The 22830-nt window shown below is 41.8% G+C and overlaps 1 protein-coding gene and 1 long non-coding RNA gene across 14 annotated transcripts in view; one reads left to right on the forward strand and one right to left on the reverse strand.

Moving 5' to 3' along the window:
- Positions 1–1106: 1106 nt before the first annotated feature.
- The window catches only part of LOC116067601, a 26420-nt gene continuing 4696 nt past the window's right edge, over positions 1107–22830 (reverse strand). Inside the window, exons 2-3 of the long non-coding RNA XR_004109259.1 lie at positions 11264–11278; positions 1107–1118 (exon numbers count right to left, since the gene is read on the reverse strand). This is a non-coding gene — a long non-coding RNA (uncharacterized LOC116067601). The remainder of the gene's footprint in view (positions 1119–11263; positions 11279–22830) is intronic.
- Positions 13054–22830, forward strand: part of zswim8 (zinc finger, SWIM-type containing 8) — a 64496-nt gene continuing 54719 nt past the window's right edge. For 8 of the 13 annotated variants that reach the window (XM_031324048.2, XM_031324053.2, XM_031324055.2 and 5 more), the window contains exon 1: positions 13054–14839. In XM_031324048.2, coding sequence (XP_031179908.2) covers positions 14662–14839 — 178 coding nt within the window. In that variant the 5' untranslated portion in view covers positions 13054–14661. The remainder of the gene's footprint in view (positions 14840–22830) is intronic. The other 5 variants (XM_031324057.2, XM_031324058.2, XM_031324050.2 and 2 more) reach the window with 1 other exon arrangement.

A 22830-nucleotide genomic window follows, 5' to 3' on the forward strand; every position in this document is an offset into this window, starting at 1 on the left:
TAACTGGAACCTGTGGTAAGAGATTGCAGGCGTAACAAGCTTGCTGACCGTGCTTTCACTCACACACACCGGCCATTTAGCAGGAAGAGGGGAGCTGCAGGCCCTGGAGCTCCGTCAGGGCCTCAGCATTTGGTAGTCCATTAACCCAGAAATGGTTGCCGGACGTGACGGAGCTCCATCTAGCTCACAGCAGGCCGTCAGGAGACTGTGAAGGAGGACAGGCCGGGCAGCGAGGCAGCAACACAGGCAGCACCGGCCACTGAACTCTGACACACAGTCAGACAAAATTTGCAATTAGCCATCAATTTTCGTAAAACGGCCCATATTTGACCTCTACATAGTTGATTTCTCACATGAAAAAGTCTCAGAGGTGAATTTAGTGATGAAATAGCAGACGAACAATGTATACAATTTCTGAGATCTGCGCAACCTAGATTCACAAGACAAACTGGTCCCAGATCAGTCAGTGGCCTATGTAAATGTTGGGGCGTTACAAAGATAGAAGGTAGAGCCAAATAAGGTAGGAGTTGAGGAGTTGACGTTAACTATGAGCTTCGTTGAGATTTGCCCGTTTTCAGCAGCAGTTTCAAATTGTGAGATTTGCAGAGGAAAGAGGTGTCAATGAGATTTTGAGCTTCTATGTATGTCCTAGTTACCCACCAAACGTTAGTCGTTAGTCGTTATTCAACTATGACAAGGTAAAATCGGTTTTACATTCTATCACCCCTTTAATGACACACAGGCCTTACAGGAAAGGGATTACTACCTTACTTTGCTTCCTGCTTCTTACAGTGCAGACGCTTTGCTGCTTGCTCCTGCCTCTGCTTGCATATTTCTGCTGATAATCTTACTTTTCCTCTGAGAGAAACTATGAGCAGCAGCTCTTGGATACTTATAAATCACTGGACTATACATTTTTTGTAGACATAGTAGGCTATTGCTATATTTCAACATTTTTCTGCGTGAGCGTGGCCTACCAATAGCTCAAGCCTGTCCTAAAGTGATTGTAGCTAAAGCTAATTAGCAGCAAGATGCCTCCCTTCTCCATGGAGGACTACTACAAACTCCTTCAGAAGATTGTTATTCTGGAAACCAAAATTCAACGGTTAGAAGTAAACCTGGAAGTGAACGAATCATGTGGGAATGACACCACTTTACCATTGACCCAAAACAATGGACAGAAGCATGCCAACACACGGCTACCTAGCACCAGCAAGACTACGGACAAACAGGAGGGCTGTGGAATAAGTAATAAATCAACAAGTGGTAGTCCTCCCTGGAACTCTTTTGGTGCAAAGCCTAAGAGTAAATCCTTTTCCTGGGAAGGACGACTAACGGGCAGGGCACAGCACCCTGAGATTTGTGATATGAACGGCTGGCCTGCATTACCATCCAGGCAGAGTGCCTCTTCAACCCCTGTACTCAGTAGGACACAGCCGTGGACAGCTGCAAAAGGGAGAATTAGCAACAAAATGCCTCCCCAACAACTGAGTGTGCAACTGGATAACAGATTTGCTCCTCTGCTGCAGGACCCTGGACATGACCTGGATTGCGTCTCATCGTCACACAGCAGGGTAAGGACTGAGAGCAATTCAAAAAGTAAAAAGCTACAGGGAAAGCCAACAGTTTTGATGCCTTCCAGTCGGGTTTTCGACCACACCACAGCACTGAGACAGCTTTTGTTAAAGTCTTTAATGACATCCACTTAAACACAGATAGTGGCAAAATTTCAGTCTTGGTATTACTTGATCTCAGTGCTGCATTTGATACGGTCGACCATGACATATTACTAGACCGATTGGAAAACTGGGTTGGCATTTCTGGCTCAGTACTTAAGTGGTTTGAATCTTATTTAAAGAGTAGGGACTACTTTGTGTCTATAGGGAATTATACATCTGAGCATACAAATATGACGTGCAGAGTTCCCCAAGGCTCAGTTCTGGGGCCTCTCCTGTTTAACATCTACATGCTTCCACTGGCTCAAATTATGGAAAACAATAAAATAAGTTACCATAGTTATGCGGATGACACACAAATTTATATAACCTTATTGCCAGGGGACTATAGTCCAATACAACAACTGACTAAGTGCATTGAACAAATTAACGACTGGATGTGCCACAACTTTCTTAAATTAAATGAAGAAAAAACTGAGGTGGTTGTTTTTGGAGCAAAAGAGGAACGATTAAAAGTCAGCACTCAGCTTCAAACGATAATGTTAACAACAACAGACAAAGCCAGAAATCTTGGTGTAGTCATGGACTCAGACCTGAATTTTAACAGCCACATTAAGACAATTACAAAGTCAGCCTATTACCACCTTAAAAATATATCAAGGGTTAAAGGACTTATGTCTCAGCAGGACTTGGAAAAACTTGTCCATGCTTTTATCTAGGGCTGAACGATTTTTGAAAATAATCTAATTGCGATTTTTCCCCAAATATTGCGATTCGATATTCGATTATTTTTTTAAGCTCTTTGTCTTCTGTATTATTCAAGAAAGACAAACAATAAATCATTTTATAGTATGAACAACACACAATTACACACTAGACAGTTAAATAACTAAAAATATAGTATATATATACAGACACACACACACACACACACACACACACACACCAGTGTATTTTTTTTTTACAGTGCACAGAGAGGAGCTGCCTCCAGCCCCTCCCCCTCGTGAAGTTACGTGCTGCCGTGTGTACTTGTTCAGAGAGGCTATCGTTGCGTTAGCTAGTTGCTGGTGTTCTTGCCGTGGGATTAACTGTACTAATAAAACTGTTGAAACACCGCGGCCACGCTGCTGTGAAAGCTCCCTGAACGTCATGTATCAGTCTGGTTGTTACCCCTCTCAGTGGCAGCTCCTCCACTCATATCTTTATAACGGAGCTAGCTAACTGCTAACCGGAGCTAACTGCTAATCAGAGCTAATCGTTGCTAACCGAGCCTTGAGTTCTGTGTGCCTGTATTCATTAACTGCATGTATGGACTCAAGCCCAAATAAAACCCTTCATTTTATTAAAATGGCTGTAAAAGTTGTTGAAAGAGTTGTTTGAATGACAGAAATAGCGTAGCGTTAGCGTGCTAGTTGATGCTTTCTCTGTGGAGTGCAGACTGATTTGCTCTCGCGAGTCATGTGACCAAATCGCAGCCTTTGCGATTAGGAAATCGCATTTTAACTTATCGCGATATTATCGCAAATGCAATTAATCGTTCAGCCCTACTTTTATCTTCAGTAAAAGACTACTGTAACGGTGTCTTTACAGGTCTCCCTAAAAAATCACTCAGACAGCTGCAGCTGATTCAGAACGCTGCTGCTCGAGTCCTCACTAAGACCAAGAAAGTGGATCACATCACTCCGGAGGAGCACTGCCCCTGGTGGCTCAAACGGGTAATTGCATTGTTTAAAAAAATTGTGGAATAATTACATCTGGCATGACCAGATATTAAATAAATATCGTAAATAACACAAAACAACTAAATGGTGATAGGTAATACATCTGATTTCATATACTGCTTTAGTAAAAAATTATTACCTGGCTGACGATGGGAGCAGCAAGACGCAAAAAACGAAAGTTACTGTTGCACTATGTCTGGACATCGTGCCAACCTTGCAATAAAGGTTTCCTAAATGCCATGTATATAAATGTGATGTCAGCTTACTAATTGATTGCGGGCTTTGTGTAGATTTGGACTTTTATACGTTTATTCCACTTTGTTTAAACGGCGAAGTGGAGAGGCCTCGTATGTGACGCTCATATCGGCCTTGCTGGATACACCGTATCATTTACCTTTTTGTGGATCTACTGATCGCTGTGGATTACTTTTTTTTCGTGTCATTGGATTACGACAAAATGCGGATCTTTTTTTCTCAACGTGTCTTAACGTTTTATGGTGTGACTGCGCTTGGTTTCTGAGTTTGGAGAGGCATCTCAACAGACTGGAGGTCCAACACTGATTGTTCACTGTTACATTTTAGTTGAATTTAAGCGTCTGTCTATTGCGTTCCAAAACAGCCGTGCCGTGATTGGATTTCATAAGGGCGAATTGTTAAATTGTTACAATGTAACTTAAAAACTTTAAAAATAAACATATGTGTTTTGGAATACAATGTTCAGCTTCGGCAGCTTTACCTATGTGCTAAAATATACAATGACGAAGCCTAGTGACGAGTCCATAGCAACCAGTGTTGAATTGGTTATTTCCCAGCGTCCTTTGCTGAATGGTCTCAATGTTTTATTGTTTTATTTCATGTGAATACTAGTTTACTAGAGAGTAACTTAGTATTTGAAGTAATGCAGTAATGCATGAAGTGTGCATTTAGTTTCCATGCTTATTGTGTTTCCACAACTATGTTAGTGAGTAAATCTACTGAAATGGCCACCACACATAACAGAGGAGTGGGATGTGTAAGATGAGAATGCAGAGGTTAACTCCTGTATATCGTGGCTGTAAAAATCAAATGGTGTCTGTGCTTCTTTTCTAAGTGCAAACTTGCATGCGAGGGGAGGGTCATTCCTTTTTTTCGAATCGTTTTGGAGGGTCATAGGAAAATTATTACTGACGAGGGGAGGGTCACATCTTTTTAGGTTAGAGGCCACAAAACTCCTCCGGTGGCCCCTTAATTAAATAACGAACAGTCCCTTAGTATTATTTGCCTTCTTGTGCATACACAATACAGAAACAAAGCAAAGCTATGGTATGAATAACACACATTAAGGCACCGATAAAGAAACAAGTTAAACACAGAACTAGTTGCTACTCAGACACAAAACAATCGTTTTATACATTGGTAATAATAGAATACATCTAAATTGAAAATGAAAGATGAACTTTACATAGTTACGGTACTGTCTGGAAAGCGCATACAAAACATTTTGCTGGGTTTATACCCAGGAGAATTCTTTCCTCTTTATTATCTATCAAATCACCTCACAGAAACAGTACATGTCCCCATTTCCTGTTTCTGACAGAAAACGTAGTAGCATCTGCCTAAATCATTGTTCAACACTTGGCTGGTTAGTCTTTTTCCAAAAGAGTGCAATTAGTCATTTAGCATGCAGAAAACTAAGATTTACCATTATAAAGAAATAAAACAATAAAACATTTAGGATCCATGTTGTCAGTGGTGTAGTCTAATGTATTGTAGTGGGTATACTGTACTGTATAGTATATATATATATATAGGCCAGAATCTGCCTTTGGGGGAGGGGGGGGGGGGGGCGTATCATAGTGGCGATACACTTTTATGCACCAATTTACGGTGGAAATACCTATTTATGCTATGTGAAGAAGAAAAACACAGATGACAATTTAAAAATATATATCAAATATAATGGAAAGTATGTTGTTACATGTCATTGGGCATTTTTAAGTGGGTATATGGAAATCCTGGAGCTTTCTTAGTGGGTATACTGTGTATACCTGCGTACCACGTAGACTACACCACTGCATGTTGTTTTTAAAAAATAGCTTCATTATATTTTTTCTGCATTGCCAAACACAGACTAACAATGTCCTCTTCACTTCTGAGCATTTAGTGCATAAGTCTGGGATGTTTCTAGGGGAATTTATTGATTTATTTTTAACCGGAGTAACATATTAATCTGAGTCGAGTACTTACTGACTGAGCATGAGCATCAGTGCAGTCAGATTTTCTCCATTGTTATATCAGGCACTGTTGTTGGATGTTGAACATGTGTGAAAAAAACCTGGAGTTTTTATTTGAATCTGCTAACCTGCTAAATGGTGTTGAACCTATGGCATGGGCCTCCAACAGCTTGTTGTATTTTGAATAGTCACTGTACAGTAAAAGTGTGAGAAAATGCTCATGACTCCTTATTTTGCACCTATAGGCTCCCCAGCTTCCAGCTGATATCACTCACTTTCTGTCATGTATATTTGCCTTTCTGAATGCAGTCAAAACAATTTGATTTATATAGCCTTATATCACAGATAACACATTTGCCCTAAGGGCAGTGGTGGAATGTAACTACAAGTTACTACATTTACTCCAGTACTGTACTTCAGTCCAAATGTTGAGCTACTTGTACTTTACTCGGGTCTTTTCTTTTCATGCCACTTTCTACTTCTACTCCGCTACATTTCAGAGAGAAATATTGTACTTTTTACTCCACTACATTCATCTGACAGCTTTAGTTACTAGTTACTTTACAAATAAAGATGTTGGCGCACAAAACACATGTAGTTTATAAAATACAAGGTTATATTATAGATTAAACTACCCAACAATATAGCGGCCTACTAGTATAGCTGAAATGATAAGCCGGTTAAACACAGTTGATTGACACAACTGTCTTCATCGTTTCTAGTTTCTAAAACATGGAGGATTTACTTTTACTTTTATTACTTCAAGTACATTTTCCTAATGATACTTACATACTTTTACTGAAGTAACATTTTCAATGCAGGACTTTTACTTGTAACAGTATTTTTACAATGTGGTAGGCCTATTAGTAGAGATGTACCAGCTGGTATCGGTATCGGGAAGTACTGGAGTTTATGCACCGATCCGATACCATGTAATAATAAAGCCCTAAAGAAAATCTACGTTAAAGTAGTTTATTTATGTTCTTTTTCCGTTATAACTGACTGTCAAACTGCAGAATAAAAAAAAGTTCTGTGGTGTTCATTGTTTGTGTTTGTTCATGTTTCACAAAGAGTTTAACCTGAGCCAGACCGACAACAAAGATAGAAATCATATCACATCCATACAGGGATAGTAGTAGACAGTTGTTAAAACATAATCAAATATATGACACATTGGTATCGGATCGGTACTCTGTATCGGCCGATACGCAAGTTCAGGTATCAGAATCAGTATCGGGAAGCAAAAAATGGTATCGTGCCATCTCTACCTATTAGTACTTTTACATGTCACGCCCCGGTGACTTTCCGGGCTGGTGTGACTGTGTTTGGTTTCTTGCAGTTTGGCTGGTGTGTTTTCTGTTTTCTCCCTTTCCCTAACATCATTTTCCACAGTGTGTGGACACACCTCCTCCTGCTGCCTTCTCCTCACACCTGGTTCCAATTCACTAATCAACTCACCTGCTACTCATCAGCTCATCTACCTCCTTTAAAGATCAGTGTGACCTTCTGCTTGACGCTGGATTGTTACTTACCATGAGTATGAGTTCTTTGCTGCTCTTGCTAGTGTTTTGTCGTTCTGAGTTTTTGCCTCGATCTAACTCTTCTGTTTCCGTGTTCTAGAAGAAAAACTCACCTCCAGCAACAACCAGATCTTGGACCCAGTCAGCTCCACTCCAGTCTCCTGCTTCTACAAACCTTGATCTCCTCGCCACACTCCGCTACCAGTTCCTACCACTACAGACAAGTTCATCTCCTACCACAAGTTATTGTTGACAAATATTTTTCTTTTTTTTAACTACTCCAGTGTCCGCGTCTGAGTTCTGTTCCCCAAACCTGACATTACGTTTATACTTAATTAAAAGATCTGAATAGGGTACTTCTTCCTTAAAGGGTATCTACCATTTTTTTTCTACCCTATTTTCCTATGTTTTTGTGTCTAAGTGACTGATGGGAACAACAATCTTTGACATTGGTCCAGTATTAAGTGAGATCTCTGCAGTCGGCAGCGGAGAAACAAGCTACAATGTAAGTTAATAGGACAATTGTGCAGCTTGTATTTACCTTCACTAAAGTGCTCATTTTGCCGCTGACAGACTCAGATTAATATTCTAAGTGTCTGACAACATATTTTTTTAATGTGTAAATAAAGGAACAAAGAACAAACACATCACAATGTATATAAAACAAACATTGGAAAATGGGTCAAAAGTCATGGACCAGGAGTCAGTGGACAGCCAGAGAAAGATGGAGGGCATTCATATCTGACACCAGAGACCGTCTTGGAGGCAGCTGTTGCCCTCTTGACTTGAGTTCTGTACTTATAACATGATGACAACTGGAAGTGCTGCTAAATGGCTCGCAAGCCTGTAACCTAGTGCCTCTCGCTATGTGCTGCATTAAAGCTTTAGTGCGTAACTTCTTGATATTAATGAACGTCCGTTACATTCAAGCCATTGCCAAATGAGTTGCTACAAAGCTAATTAAGACTATCAGCTCCACACAACTCTCTCTGGATTTCTCAGTGTGACTATGTTCAGAAGATTGTGGCGTCCGGTGACTTTCCCACGCAGAAACTGGAGTGAAGATAATGAGATCTTCTGAAGAGTCCATCATGTTTTTTTAATCCTCCGTGTCCTCCTTGGCTACTAGCAACTACGTGGAGGAGGAATGGGGGGCGGAGCATGATCACGGAAGGCTTGTATCATGTGGACGACATATGCCGACAGTGTTGTCATTACTTGGAATTCCTCATGGGGGAGACGCACTATGGCTTTAAACGTAAAATATGTGACCTGGACTTCCCTGTGTGAATGCAACCTTTTTTTGAGAGAGAGAGAGGATGACATGCAGTAAAGCGTCCAAATCGAACTCAGGGCACTGCGGTTAGAACTCGGCCTGGATACATGGTGTGTGCGCTCTACCAGGTGAGCTACTAATGTGCCCCATCCCATAGTGTTTTTTAAACAGAGCAGTAGACTGTTCATTAGTGTTCAGTGTTTATAATATAAGCTTTAGTGAATAAAATATATAGTCAATAATAGAAGCAGTAAGACCACTTATGTTCTGACTAGTTGTTTCATTTTCTCAAATTCATCCATACACATGACAAGAATCTGACTATCAAATGCTTTGTAACAGTGAACCATTGTCAACACTGTTGCTTCTTATTTCTATATTGGACGGTGTTATTGTATTGTATATTTTTGCAGTGGTTCTCATCCTGACCTCCAATGGGGTTGCAAGTTCATTTCCAGGGGTTGGCTACATGGTTGTGGAGAAAAAGAAGAAAAAAAAACATATACAAAATTAAATCATATTGCCTGTACAAGTGATATAGTTTGTCTTAACCCTAACCCTAAACCTTACCCTTTTATTGAGTGTATCTTCGCGAAAGAAAAAGTGTTTCATGTTCATAAAAGAACACACAAAGAACATGTGAAAACATGTATTTGTCAGGATATCGTTCCTGCTCAGAGGCCGTCTGCAGACAGGATATCTGAAATAGCAATCTTTAGGATTTATCTGATAACCCATTGGCAAAATAAAACCTACAACAGGTTTAACACAAGGATAAAGTACAATGCATACCGATGTCAGCCTTTTGTTCATAAAAGAAGACCACAGAAAGCACATACAAGAATGGACTGCATTTATATAAATAGACTGCATTTATATAGCGCTTTTGCTAGTCTTAGCGACCACTCAAAGTGCTTTACATTACAGGCAGCATTCACCCCATTCCCACTCGTATTCATACACTTATTCATGAACACACTGGCCGAGGCTACCGTACAAGGTGCCACCTGCTTGTGAGATAAACATTCACACACATGTACACACCGATAGCTCAGCATCGGAAGCAGTTTGGGATTCAGTATCTTGGTCAAGGACACGTAGACATGTAGACTGCAGAGGCTAGGGGATCAAACAACCGACCCTCTGGTAGATGACCGCTCTACCTCTTGTGCCAGAGAAATGCATATATGTATCTTTCAGGACTCGCTCAGACAGCAGCTGGCTTGACCACGGTTTATCTCTTACCGGCTCACGGTACTGCAGTGCTGTTCCAGCAGGTCAGACAGTTGCTGTACAGCAGACCGGCGTTGACAATAGTGCTCCCACTGCCTAGCTAATTGCTGTAGCTCTGCACTGCGCACTACCTGGGTCTGTGAAAGATCAGTGCTCATATGGAGCTCATACTGCTAACCAGTGGATCACAAAGCCCGCAGAATCCCAGCCAGTGCAGCGTGCAGTGCAGCGTGCAGTGCAGCGTGCAGTGCAGCGTGCAGTGCAGCGTGCAGTGCAGCGTGCAGTGCAGAACGGTGGTGAGTCGTAAGTCATAAACTTTGAAACGTTGGTTCTGCAGTTGCTTCACTTCCTATGGAGTCAACAAGCGGAAATACAGACAGCGCCACTCTGCCATTTGCAACCCATTTGTTCCTCCGTGGTCAGAGGGTGTATTATTCTCAAATCTTAAAGTTCTCATATTCAGCTTTTTGGCTTTTTCCCTTTCCTTTATTGTGTTATATATCTTTTTGTGCACGTTATAGGTTTAAAAAGTGAAAAAGCCCAAAGTCCACCCTAAAGGGACTTAACATCTCTAACAGAAAACACTGTTCACCAACTGCTCCAAACAGCTCTATTGTAGTCCAGCCTTCACTTCAGAGACAAACGTGGTCACTTTGGAACACACGTTATAATGCTCACCTAGCTGCTAGCATGGCACGCCCTCATACTCTGCTTCTGACTGGCTAGTAGTCCTTACCTAGCTACTGCGCATGTGCGACTGCCAACAAAGATGAAACAGAAGTGAGATGTCTCACTCTGTAGCTAAAACAGAGAGCTCAACACACAGGGTGAAAAGAGGAGCTGCACCAATGTGCAATGTGACAGGATTTTAAAGTGCTCATATTATGCTCACTTGAAAAGTGAGTATGAACTTTCAGGTTCATAATTGTATTTAGAGGTTGTACCAGAATAGGTTTACATGGTTTAATTATCAAAAAACACCATATTTTTGTTGTACTGCACATTGCTGCAGCTCCTCTTTTCAAGTGAGCATAATATGAGCACTTTAAAATCCTGTCAACCATGCTGTCAACAGCATTCAAGCATTTCACTGCCACCTACCATCTAAAGCTATCAAGTGCAGCCCACACTTAATCCCTCACCATACTGTCAGCAGTAACACAACAGTAATGCATGTAAAACCCATGTTGCAGGTTAACCACCACTGTCGATTAATGGGTACAGTGTTTCCCACAGATTAGAAAGCAATTTGTGGTGGTGGGGGGGGGGAGGAATACTTATTTTCGTAACAATCAAGTATCAAAAACTGAGGAGGACACGCTGTTGGATGCTATCCTCCTTTCCTACTCTTTCTTCAATACCTAACTAATCTATCTCTTTCTCTCCCAGTGACCCTGTCTTTCTGCTTGAGCAGCACTGGTTGAAGCCTGAAAATATTATAAAGAAATTAATAACATAACTAATTACACTGGTCGGACTGCTCAGCTCTGTTTCAGACTGATACCTCCGGTTCAGGCTGGTCCTCATCCTCAACACGTGGATTGAAGCAGAAAACATTCAGAGTAAGAGTAAAAAAATGACATAACATTGTTTATAATAAGTTTATTTGATTCACAGCTGCTACATATTGTGTTTTGACCTCGGCAACCCAACTGCATTTTAACACAAACTTGCGACTATTTAACGTTCTAAAGCAGGTGCAATCGCTTGTTTGCTAAGGGTCGGGTTGGGACTCAACATTAACACACTGACAACATTGTATTCAGAATATGAAATATTTTTTATAGCACTTTAATGTGTGATTGTGTAAAGGTGTTCACGAGATACCAACCTTTCCTGAACTTGTGAATTTCGCCAGCTGTCTTTCTCTCGTTTTGATGGAGACAGACGCTGTGTGCACGGAGGGGAGGGGCTGTGTGTGTATCTGTGTGTGTGTGTATGTGAGAGAGATGCGTGAGCGACAGAGAGACGGAGAAGAGCAGGGAAAGGAAATGCAGCTAAATGAATACGCTGTGTGTTTTAAATAGCGCTAAAAAAAATAAAAAATTAATAATGAAACGCAATACGTGGCGGCCGGTGTTGATTGTATGGCGCACCGCCACAAATTAGTCTACGTGTGGGAAACACTGGGGTACATAAAGCACTCAAGATATGTATATCATTTTCAAAATGTCTCCAAATGGTGTTAACGCAATTTGGTGATGACGTCACTTTGGGGAGACTAGCCTCAGCCTAGTACTAGAACTATGGCGACTGACTGGGATGAGGAAGAGGTGGCAAGAACCACTAATAACACGTATGATGGCCCGCAGCCATATAATTTAGAACCTGTCAGACATGAGAGGGCAGCAAGCATGTTAAATGGAACCCGTAACTATGCAGAGCCGTTTAGGCCATATATCATGAATGCATGCACATACTCTAATTTCACCTCGCACACACATAAAAAGCATGCACTTACAACACTATCTCACAAACACATATACACATACACACCAATTTCACCATGCACATACACATAAAAAGCATGCACATACAACATATACATAACATAACGTAATATCTGTATTGCTTTTTATTTTACCAAGCAAATAATTGTATAATATGTTAATGTTAATTTGGCAAAATTGTGTTTCTAGTATTTGTGTATGTATGGTCTTATGGAGCCCATGTATAAAAATATGAACATCAACATAAACTTAAGGCACCGAAACACCAGTCTACTCACATGTTTCTGAACACACACGTGCATGGATGACTGACATACGGAAACTACTGCAATTTACATCAATACGATATGTCTCAGCCACTTTCTTCGCTAACTAAAAAGGAAACACACTGGCTGGTATAGGCCTACTGGTGTTTTCTCTCTACCCAAACAAGAGCGCTGATTGGCTGACCTCGCCACCCGACTATAAATGACCAAGTCCAGAATATGAATCGACTAATGTAATATCCTTCTAGTCATACAAATTATGAAAGGTTCTATTTCATAATTAGCCTAACACATTTTCTTTTGATTTTTATACATTTTCCTCATAATATTTCTGTAATTTTAATTTGTGGTATTGCTACTTTCACTTAAGCTAAGGATCTGACAAGTTCTTCCACCACTGCTCAGACAATATGGCCCGTACTCACCTTGACAACAGGGTACATTCATGCAGTGTTCCTCAAGTAATGTGGCCAGATGCTTTTAGATCAGGGCTTAATTATTTATGGAGTAAGGTCATTTAAATAAATCAAAAGTCAAGAATCTAAATGTCCAGAGTCTGGTTTGAACTGTCGCTCTACATGACGGTATGACTGAGTGTAACCTATTCGGTTTGTTGACACCTCGCATGACTGCACTCTTTTCCACCCGAGCTGAAGGCCATCTGACCGACTGCCTGTGTACCGTGTAGAGCTGGCAGCCGGAAGCTATGATCAGCTGATGGAGGAGGAGCTGCAAGAGAGGTGAGCCATCTTCCCCCGGCAGAGTGAGAGAGCCTGGACGTGAGGGATACGGGAAATCATCTGGGGATCCCGGTGTCATTTAGAGGCAAAGACGATTATAAGAGGCCACTGACAACCAGTGTCAGTCGGGAAGGAGGATATCTGAAGGACTCATCAGAATTTCTGCACCAGAGCTGACTGAGGAATATCCCAGATTTTAACGTCAGAGAGGAGGCTCTTATACTAATACAAAGAAAGGAAAACATTGAGCTAGGAGCGGGGATTAATATCGAAATATGAACCGTATGTGACCTAAGAAAATGCAAAAGTCCAGAAGATTTGCGATATAAATAAGCATGTAGTCCTTACAGTACGAAAGGTGTATAGCATCACCAGTAAATGTAAACAAACAGCTATTCAAGCTAGCTGAAGTTAGCCGATTGGATGGTAGCTTTCTAGTGCTAGCTAATACATATAGCTTAGCTAATATAAGGTAGTTGTATCGAAGCAGAGCGAAGGTAAACCGACCTGAAGAAACCTGTCGTCGGTTTAAAACTAAATCTAACCTCAATATAGTCGTCTGCAGCGGATGGCAGTCGTTTGTGGTATCACAGTATGCAGTTATTAGCATAATTAGCCGTTCAGCTAACGTCGGCTAAATGATTTGCATTAGCAGCCCAGCATAAGAACATTAAACTAGCACACTAAATGCAGAACAAAGAAGACATTTGGCAATACTAAAGCGACGTGTGTTTTTGACACTGACTCGTTTAAAATATTTGCTGTGAAAGAGATTAAACACTTTCAGGATTGGTGTAATTTAAGTGTTAATGCTACATTAGATAATCTAGTTAGCTAGATACCCAGTGTAGTTTACCAGTGTTGATTGGCTGAAAGAGTAGGACGCCGGGATGAAGGAAAACAACTGACTTCTTAAAGAAAACCGTTTACTTCTTAAAGATGTAATCATATCCATAGCCAGCGTTGTTGCAACTCTATGTGCATAACGTTAGTGGGTGGACATTTTCAGTTTTTCACTCCATACTCTTCGGTCTGTTTGACAGTAACTTTAACAATACTTAGATGGTGAGTTTGGCTCGTTTGTCCTCTCAGCGGCAGTTAATAGTACGTTACAGTCAAATAGACGACAGGGCCTGCTGTTCAAAGTAATAGGCTGTAAAGGGAGCTACAACTCAGCCAGGCAGCATGAAGGGAATTATTAAATCGATCTAAATGACTAGTAGTTTGATTTGAATATATAAGAAACCATCTGTAAACATAGGAAAAGTTACGTAAGGATACTTTTTAATTGTAGTTTTGTTGTGTACACACTCCTACGGACTATTTAAAGTAGACCACCGCATTGTCAGTTTGTATTATGTAGCTGTGTTTGAGGGCCCAGCGGTAAGCCTCTCAGCTGTGTTTTGGTTGCTAGTGGCCTCCCCTCCCCCAGTCTTGAGACTTGATTCTCTCCGAGTGTTGGACACTGTCCGCCGGGAATCCCCTTGCTTTTTTTTTGGATTGAAGAAAGGCCGTGACCTCAAGTCGCAGTCCGCTGGACTCCGAAGCAGTTAAAAAGTGGATGTAATGGAACTGATGTTCGCCGAGTGGGAGGATGGGGAGAGGTTCTCCTTCGAAGACTCGGACCGGTTCGAGGAAGACTCTCTGTGCTCCTTCATCTCAGAGGCCGAGAGCCTCTGTCAGAACTGGAGAGGATGGAGGAAGCAGTCCGCTGGACCCAACTCCCCTACTGTCAAGATTAAAGGTTGGACAAGGATTTATTTGTACACACACACACACACACACACACACACACACACACACACACACACACACACACACACACACACACACTTCCATTCATTTTAAATACCTTGAAATATTCCGTGTGAAAGGCTTTAATGAAGTGAATTACAACAGGGTTAAAGGTCATGGTCAGTATTACCTGTTGCTTGCAAACCTTTATATTATTCTAACATACAGATCAATTGGAGTAATACAATGGAGAAACATACTAGTTAGTGTTGTACTATTCCAAACACTGGCTGTTGCTGATGTCTATGTTTCAAAGCAGGACTGAGAGATTAGGCACTGACCTTTTTTGGACTTTTTTACTCCAGTCACAATCTCAAAGTCATTTGGAAGAGCACTTGTGCTGTGTATTTGAATGATTATATGGTTTGTAGTGACTAGTCAGCATACTGTGTGTGTGTGTGTGTGCGTGTGTGTGTGTGTGTGTGTGATGCTCCTCTCTGAGGTGATTCTCCAGAAACTCCTCCATGTTCTTGTTTACTTAACCCATCAACAGGCAGAAAGCCATGTGCTACGGGAACAGCAACCGGTGCAAGTGAATGACACTAGCTGCTTTTCCATTCAACTACATTTTATTTATAGCGTCAAATCATAACAGAAGTTATCTCTAAATTAGTCTCACATTGCCAGACCTTCCTCCACAGCGCTGTGAAGGAGGGTCTGGCTAGTCCACACAACATTCTGGGATGGGAGAAAAACATGCTCTGGTTTATTGGCATTTCTTTAAACCAATCACAATCGTCTTGGGACGGTGCCTCTGCAAAATAGCCTCTGGAGGAACTTGTTTTGGTGGAACATGTGCACGTAGGGAGGCGAGCTCTGGAATTAAAATGGCTGTCGAGTCTGTGATGAGAATTCAGATAAATATAATTTCATTGTTGGTTTCAGCACAGAGGATGTTTCCCGTATCGACTGGAGTTTAGAATGCCAACACAAAGAAAGTGGAAGGTGAGGGACATCCGGCCGAAAATGAGGGACATCCGGAACTATCCCGTAAATGAAACGTCTCTGATATAGACCATCTTTAAATGAATAAAAAAAGGGTGTACACACTAGGGCTGCCACCTCTTAGTCGATTAGTCGACTAATCGGTCGTTTTGGTCTTAGTCGACTAAGATTTCTTTAGTTGATAAGTCATTTTTTATGCTTATTCATGCTTAATTACTCATTTCCAAGAAACTTATGGGCACATTTCTGGTAAACACAAGATTTAAAGTGGTGCTTTTGCAGGATTAATTGTGGAGAAAGTCAGTTTTACAGATGGTTAATTAACTAAATTTATATTGTGCTTTTCTAGTCTTAATCACCTCTCAAAGAGCACAGCTCTGTCGATTACATCAACTAATCGATTAATCGACAAAATCATATAAGTGTTAGTCGACTAAGAATTTCTTTAGTCGAGGACAGCCCTAGTACACACAACTTAAAACTAGGGTTGGGTACTGAACCCCGGTGCTAATACGGCACCGGTGTCTAAATGACCGGTATCTACTGGACCGAATAGCAACACGGATTTCGGTGCCTCATTTGGTTGCCACTTAAATGCCTGCGCTGCTCTCTGATGCTCCGAAACACCGTATTTCTATCCCAATGGTTTTAACGAGTTCACCTGCAACTCCCAGACCGCAAGACAGTCTGTTTCTCTCTGTTGTTGTTTTTCACAATGAGCCTAACATTAGCGACGTTAGCGCTTGTTAAGGCCCTGATAAACCAAGCCGACGGCCGACGACTACCGCTGCCGACAGCCACCTGTGGCGTCGCCTCTTGTCGGCCCTCGTCGCCTTTGTCTGGGCCAAAAATTAGCACGGGAACACACCGCACAGACTACAGCCGACTGCCAAGTACCACTTACGTTTTGCGCATGCGTGCAATGAAATAACTCCCCATACCGGCCGTAATCTATTCATCATTCAACAACACAAGGGAAACCGGATACCTTTGCTATGATATCCACAACAAACGGCATTTGCTCTAGCCAGCAGCGGCAGAACCGAACAGAGCCTACGGTCCCTCTGCTTCACTGCCCGCCAGGAAGACAGCAGTACTGGTACGGGCTGTCATCCGTTCTCTCGGCAAAGAAGTCTCCCTGCAATGGGAGCGAAGCGGAGGGACCGAATGGCCCGCTACTGGCTCGTTAGCTAACGTTAGCTTGCTTCTTTCCTCAACCCAACATGCCTTTATCATACACTGGTTACCTTAAAATAAGCCAAACAAACATGTCACTCATCTGGCAATAGCAATGTGCCTTCCTTAGATTTGACAAGAGCGTGTGAATGAAACATTAAGTTCTTACATTTTACTAATTTAGAGGCTGGCTGGTAAGCTAGCTTGCTTGCTTGCTAGGGGGCTAATTGTTTAGCGGTGCAGAGGGCGCAGAGAGAGGTCTATTACTGTCTTAATATTAAATATCACAGTATAGGATATTAGTAGAGATCTTTTAAAAGACATGTTATGTTGGAATAAATATACCTAAAGTAGTTATGTATATGTCGTTGTATGCTATGTTTGCCATCTTATGGACATAATGTGCAAAAATAGTTATTCCAATAGTTTGAACCTGTGTGTTTTTAGAAGGAACATTCAAACGTAGTCTTTGACAGCTCTCTGTGTATTGGATTGATCAGATTGTTGAAAGCCGTGCCTGTGTTTGCATCTCTCCTCTCTCACTCTCCGGGCAACCCAACCCCCACTAGCTCCCACGTGGTCTCAGATTGCCAGACCTATGTCCACAGCACTGTGAAGACTCAGTAACGTGAGCTAGTTAAATTAGCTGGATACATGGTTAAACATCATTTGCTCGCCGTGTGTACTTCGTCCACAGCAATCCCACCAATCGGTCCCAAAATGTCCCAGTCAGAGATCAAATGCTGTAACCATATTCTTTGTAAATCTTTACAATCATTCATTGAAGCAGGTCTGTGTTATTGCACGTTCCACATTTTTTTTCCAAAACTCAGCATGTGGCTAGGTAGCCAGAAGTTTGTTGCTGTTTCCCGTAGCAAAGGGATTTTGAGAAGGACAACACAAAGAGAGCGGAAGGCATGTCAGGCTTCATACTTCTATTATCCAGACTAGCTCCCATACACAATGGAGGGAGACACAGCACCACATTGGGCTACAGTTTTAGTTTGCACAGCTGTATATTTTGTTAAGAAAGAGAGGAAAACCTGTATTTGTACCAGTGTTTTCGTTGGTAAAGTTCCATTGGCGAAAAACACTGAAGGTCAGTAGTTAACGGATGTAACTTTAACTTCAGTTCTATGAGTAGGAGTGAGTGAGACGGTGCCTGGATGCGGGTGAGAGATGTGAGCCATGGCTATCATAGTTTATTAAAATGCAGCGCAGTGACGACACAAATTTCATACACGAGAACTATAACGGCGATTTCAACCCGTGCTGGACTTGTTCATATGAGTCAGCCATCACTCAGTGTACAGTAACAGTCGGCTTCATGATCACAGAAAGTTTTTGTATCATTCACACTTTAGTCCATTGTACTTCCTCTCTCTTTATCAGTCTATTTTTGTTGAAAACAGCTGAAGGAGCATTCTCAGAGAAAGGCCTGTTTTTATTCAATATAGTCATTGTTATTATGTAATCAGTTACATGTGTTGCAGCTGTATATTTTCAAACAGGGAAGGGATGTGCTTGTGACATCTCACATGTTGCTTTGACTTACAACTGAACATTTATCCGGCTTTGTAGAAAATATCGAGATATATATTGTGTATCGCTGTTGAGCCTAAAACATATCAATGCCATGATTTTTGGGTGCATATCGCCCAGCCCTAACCTCCCCTGCTGGCTTAACAGCGGAACAGCTCTGTTTCACCCATTCCATGTTTAATTTCATTTTAATTTGATAGGGGCAATGCATATCAATAAGCGTTTCTGTAAATACACGAGGAAAAAGAGATGGCAAAGATGATGTCAAGTGAGTTATAAGTGAACAATGAAACAACAATCCTATACAGTTTAATGGACTGTCCATCCTCTTGTGCGAAGCTGAAGTGACGAGCAGCTTAATTGTTTTCATCCATAATCTCTTGAATGTAGGATAGAAGACAGTCGATGAGGATACCTACACAATGATTATTGCTCTCACACGACATCTGTTCTCCCCTTGGCCAGCAGAAAGTTAAAAAAAGAAAAATGCGCTGATGGCGGTGATGATGTCATCACCGCGGTGATGCAGTGATCGTCACAGCCCTAAAGCTGCCTACTGCTGGGGTTGAAGGTTTTTTTCGCCATCGATAGTTTGTATAGGCCAACTGACGAATCTGTCAAGTCAGTGTTAGTTATCTAGCCCAATATCACAAATCCCCAATTGCCTCAGGGGGCTTTACAATCTGTTCAGCATATGATCATAAGATTCACCTTCTCAACAGTAGAGAAGGAAACAAGAGGACAAGAGAACAGTCCTACCAAATGCAATGTTTTTAATTCTTATAAAGGAAAGGGAGCACAACAAAAGAACAGGGAAAGGTGTGTGCAGAGCCTGTTTGCCATCTGCTGAACAGCTGCTGAAATAACGTGGGGGAGGGGAACGGTAACAAGTCTGGTATGGGCAGGTATATGCTGTGGGGTTTCATCAGGTGAAATGCACGGCATGTTAATGATTGACTGAGAACTTCCACGATGAAACTAAAGCTGTAGGTACAACTGCATGCAAGCACGACTTAAAGGAGCACGCCGACTTATTGGGTCTTATTCCCCGTATCCCCCAAAGTTAGATAAGTCCATACATACCCTTCTCATCTCCGTGCGTGTCGTAACTCTGTCTGACAACCCCACCGCTAGCCTAGCTTAGCACAGATCCTGGAGGTAACTGGCTCCATCTAGCCTACTGCTCCCAATAAGAGACAAAATAATGCCAACATTTTCCTATTTACATGTTGTGATTTGTATAGTCACAGCATGTACAAATAACAAGGTCACATGACACGCAGACATCTTCTATCTGGGGGATACGGTGAATAAGCCAAAGTCCCAATAAGTCGGTGTGTTCCTTTAATAAAGTACGTAGGGTCCACAGTGTTAAGCCCTGTTCAGACCAAAGATCTGCGACGAGACAAAACCGTTTTAGAATGCTTTAGAACAGAGAAAAGTTGCAGTGGTCTGAACCGGCTCGTCTCAGCTCGACTCAAGCCAGCTGATGGTTTCGCTGCGACTCAGCTGGTCGAGTCGCAGAGGCTGGTTTTAGAACGTAAGAGACGTCACCTGTTTCAACAGCCAGTAGAGAGGTCAGCTGCTGAAGTCAGCAACAAACTATAGAAATAAAATGATCAATCCATTGAATAATAATGAATAATCCATTTTATTTTGTGTTACAAACAGCTGGTCAAAAGTTTTAGACGGAGGGCGCCCAGATAGCTCAGTTGGTAGAGCGGGCGCCCATAGGTTTACTCCTCGAAGCAGTGGACCCAGGTTTGACTCCGCCCTGCGGCCCTTTGCTGCATGTCATCCCCCCCTCTCTCTCCTCTTTCATGTCTTCAGCTGTCCTGTCCATAAAGGTCTAAAAATGTTTTAGAAAGTTTTAGACGGAGCCTCAACGACCGCCCAAAAGCACGGTAACGTTATATGGTCAAGCGAGATAGAGAGAGACTGAAGAGAGGGAGAGCCCAGCTGCACTAGAACAAGGTAATCAGAGAAATAAAACGTGTTTTTGCCGATTCATAACTAGAAATGTAACTGTAGCAAGCATCTCACTATCACTAACGTTATCCACATTCATATTTAGACGCAACAAATTTGGCTACAAAAAGCCTGGAAAGTCTGAAGTTAGAACGGAAGTACAAACAGGCGTTGTTATGGAGATGATACACGGTCTCGTCTCATTGGTCAACTGGCAGCTTTCAGAACGCTGCAGACCGGCTCGTTGCAAGTTTCAACTCGTCTCGTCGCGAATCTTTGGTCTGAACTGGGCTTTGTTTGCAAGTGATCAGATTGGATTTGTGTGTCATCACCCACCTATGTGCATGGGGGGGCGTGGTAAGGGTCCGAAATTTGGCACCAATTGAATTATGACTCAATCTTCTGCGGTACCAACGCTATTCGATAAACCAGGTTTTCGGTTATTCCTCTCTTGCTGATTGAAACAGCATGCTAATCCACTTGTTATTTCAGCTTAAAAGTCCACTTGCTGTCACGGTGATGGATGAAAAACGCGGCCCATTTAGAATTAGCTTTTGCAGTTTTGTTGCATGTAGCATTATACAGATAACTTGCTCTTCTATCACGATCAGCCTGTCTTATCTCCACTCGGGTATTACACATAATGTTAAACAGACCCATGGCCCGTGTCTTCTTTCTGCCTACTTGACTTTGCAGCTCTGTTATCACCTGATTGCCTTTGATGTCACAAAACTGGAAATGAAAAATGGACTTGCAGCACACAAAAAAGCAGGATCTGTACCACATCAAATAAACATATATTTGGACAGGCGCTATTAAGAGCAGCTAAACTGGGTAAACCCAGCCCGATCTGCCGGCGATTTGATTTCTCCCTGCAGCTCAGGCTGGAAACCTGTACCTTTTATCTATCCTGCTTCCGTCTGCGGGAACCAATCACAAACTGGCTTATCCACCTGGCGCGCTATTAGCGGGTTTAACACGATGACGATAGAGAAGCGACCAAGCAGCTTTTTGTTTATATTCAACATGGCGGCCACCGAAGCGCAGCAACCCGTTGATGCCGCTGTCGCTGCTACGTCACCTGGATGGTTGGTCTGATTGGTTGAAGGACTATACAGTTGCGTACAGAGTCATTTGAACTATGCCCGTTGATCACGCCTCTTGTGCAGAGAAAATACAGAGCAGACTCACCAGACTAATTGTCTTGGTCTGGTGATAGCCAGACTAAAGAGCAGCCTGAGTATGTGTTTGAAATGGTGGAGGAACCCTTTATCTGTGAGAGAAGGGAAACAAAGAAAGCATGGTACAGTCAGCAGAACTGGGGAGCAGGGAGGGAATGAGGAAGGCAGCGAGACAACTAGTGACCCAGTGAAAAGAGTGAATGAGTCCTCAGCTACGGGAACAGCTGTCGTAGCAGCTTCACTCTGTGCTTGCAGCTGATTGGTGGACAGCTTGCTGTCATTAAGCTGCAACAGCCAATCATAGGCTAGCAACATGGATTCTGTTACTACCCAGCCAACCCTCTCTCTTCAGGGTTTAGCTCTTTACTGTTCGACAGTCAGACGGTCCCAGTTGCTCCTACTGTAATGTACAAAAAACATTCAAATGTAGATAGATAGCACACTCGGCTTTTGCAGAGGATTTTGCAGAAATTATATTAAGGTGTTAAGGTGATGGAGATCAGTCAGGCTGCAGTTTTACAATACTACCCCCAAATTCAAAAGACCTACAAATAATGACATACATGTAATCTTAAACATTTAGTAGTTTACTTTTCTTAACACAAAAGGAAATAATTGCATGTGTGAAAAAGAGTAGTTAATAGAAAAATAAGTAGTAATACAACAGTATTGACATTAGTGACCGCAGAAGTAGTAATAGTGAGTGGTAAATTGTTGGCTTGAAAACCAGTTGCTTAGTATAATATAAAATATCTATTTTACATGAAGGTTAATATGGTTCCTGACATTTATTTCATGAATTAGTTACATTGTAACTGCCTCAGCAATACAGGGCTGCAGCACTGAAACCTTATCAGCACAAACACAATTACTGTAGCTCTAAGATAAAAGCACCAAAAACACGACTGGCACATGCATATAGTTGTATTGGTATGAATTATGTAATTTAACAACACACGGCAACAAACGTTCTGATAAGTTCATAGTATCAGCAGAAAGTCAAAGATAAAAACAAGAATATACACATTCACACACAAATATTGTTTAGTAGTGTGTCGAGTGATACATGTTATGGTGAAAGACAAGGCAGTAGTTGAGCTTACAGCTCTGTAAAGTTTGTCCTCCTCAA

This window comes from Sander lucioperca, chromosome 7 (assembly GCF_008315115.2).
Source record: "Sander lucioperca isolate FBNREF2018 chromosome 7, SLUC_FBN_1.2, whole genome shotgun sequence".
In the NCBI taxonomy this organism is placed as follows: domain Eukaryota; kingdom Metazoa; phylum Chordata; class Actinopteri; order Perciformes; family Percidae; genus Sander; species Sander lucioperca.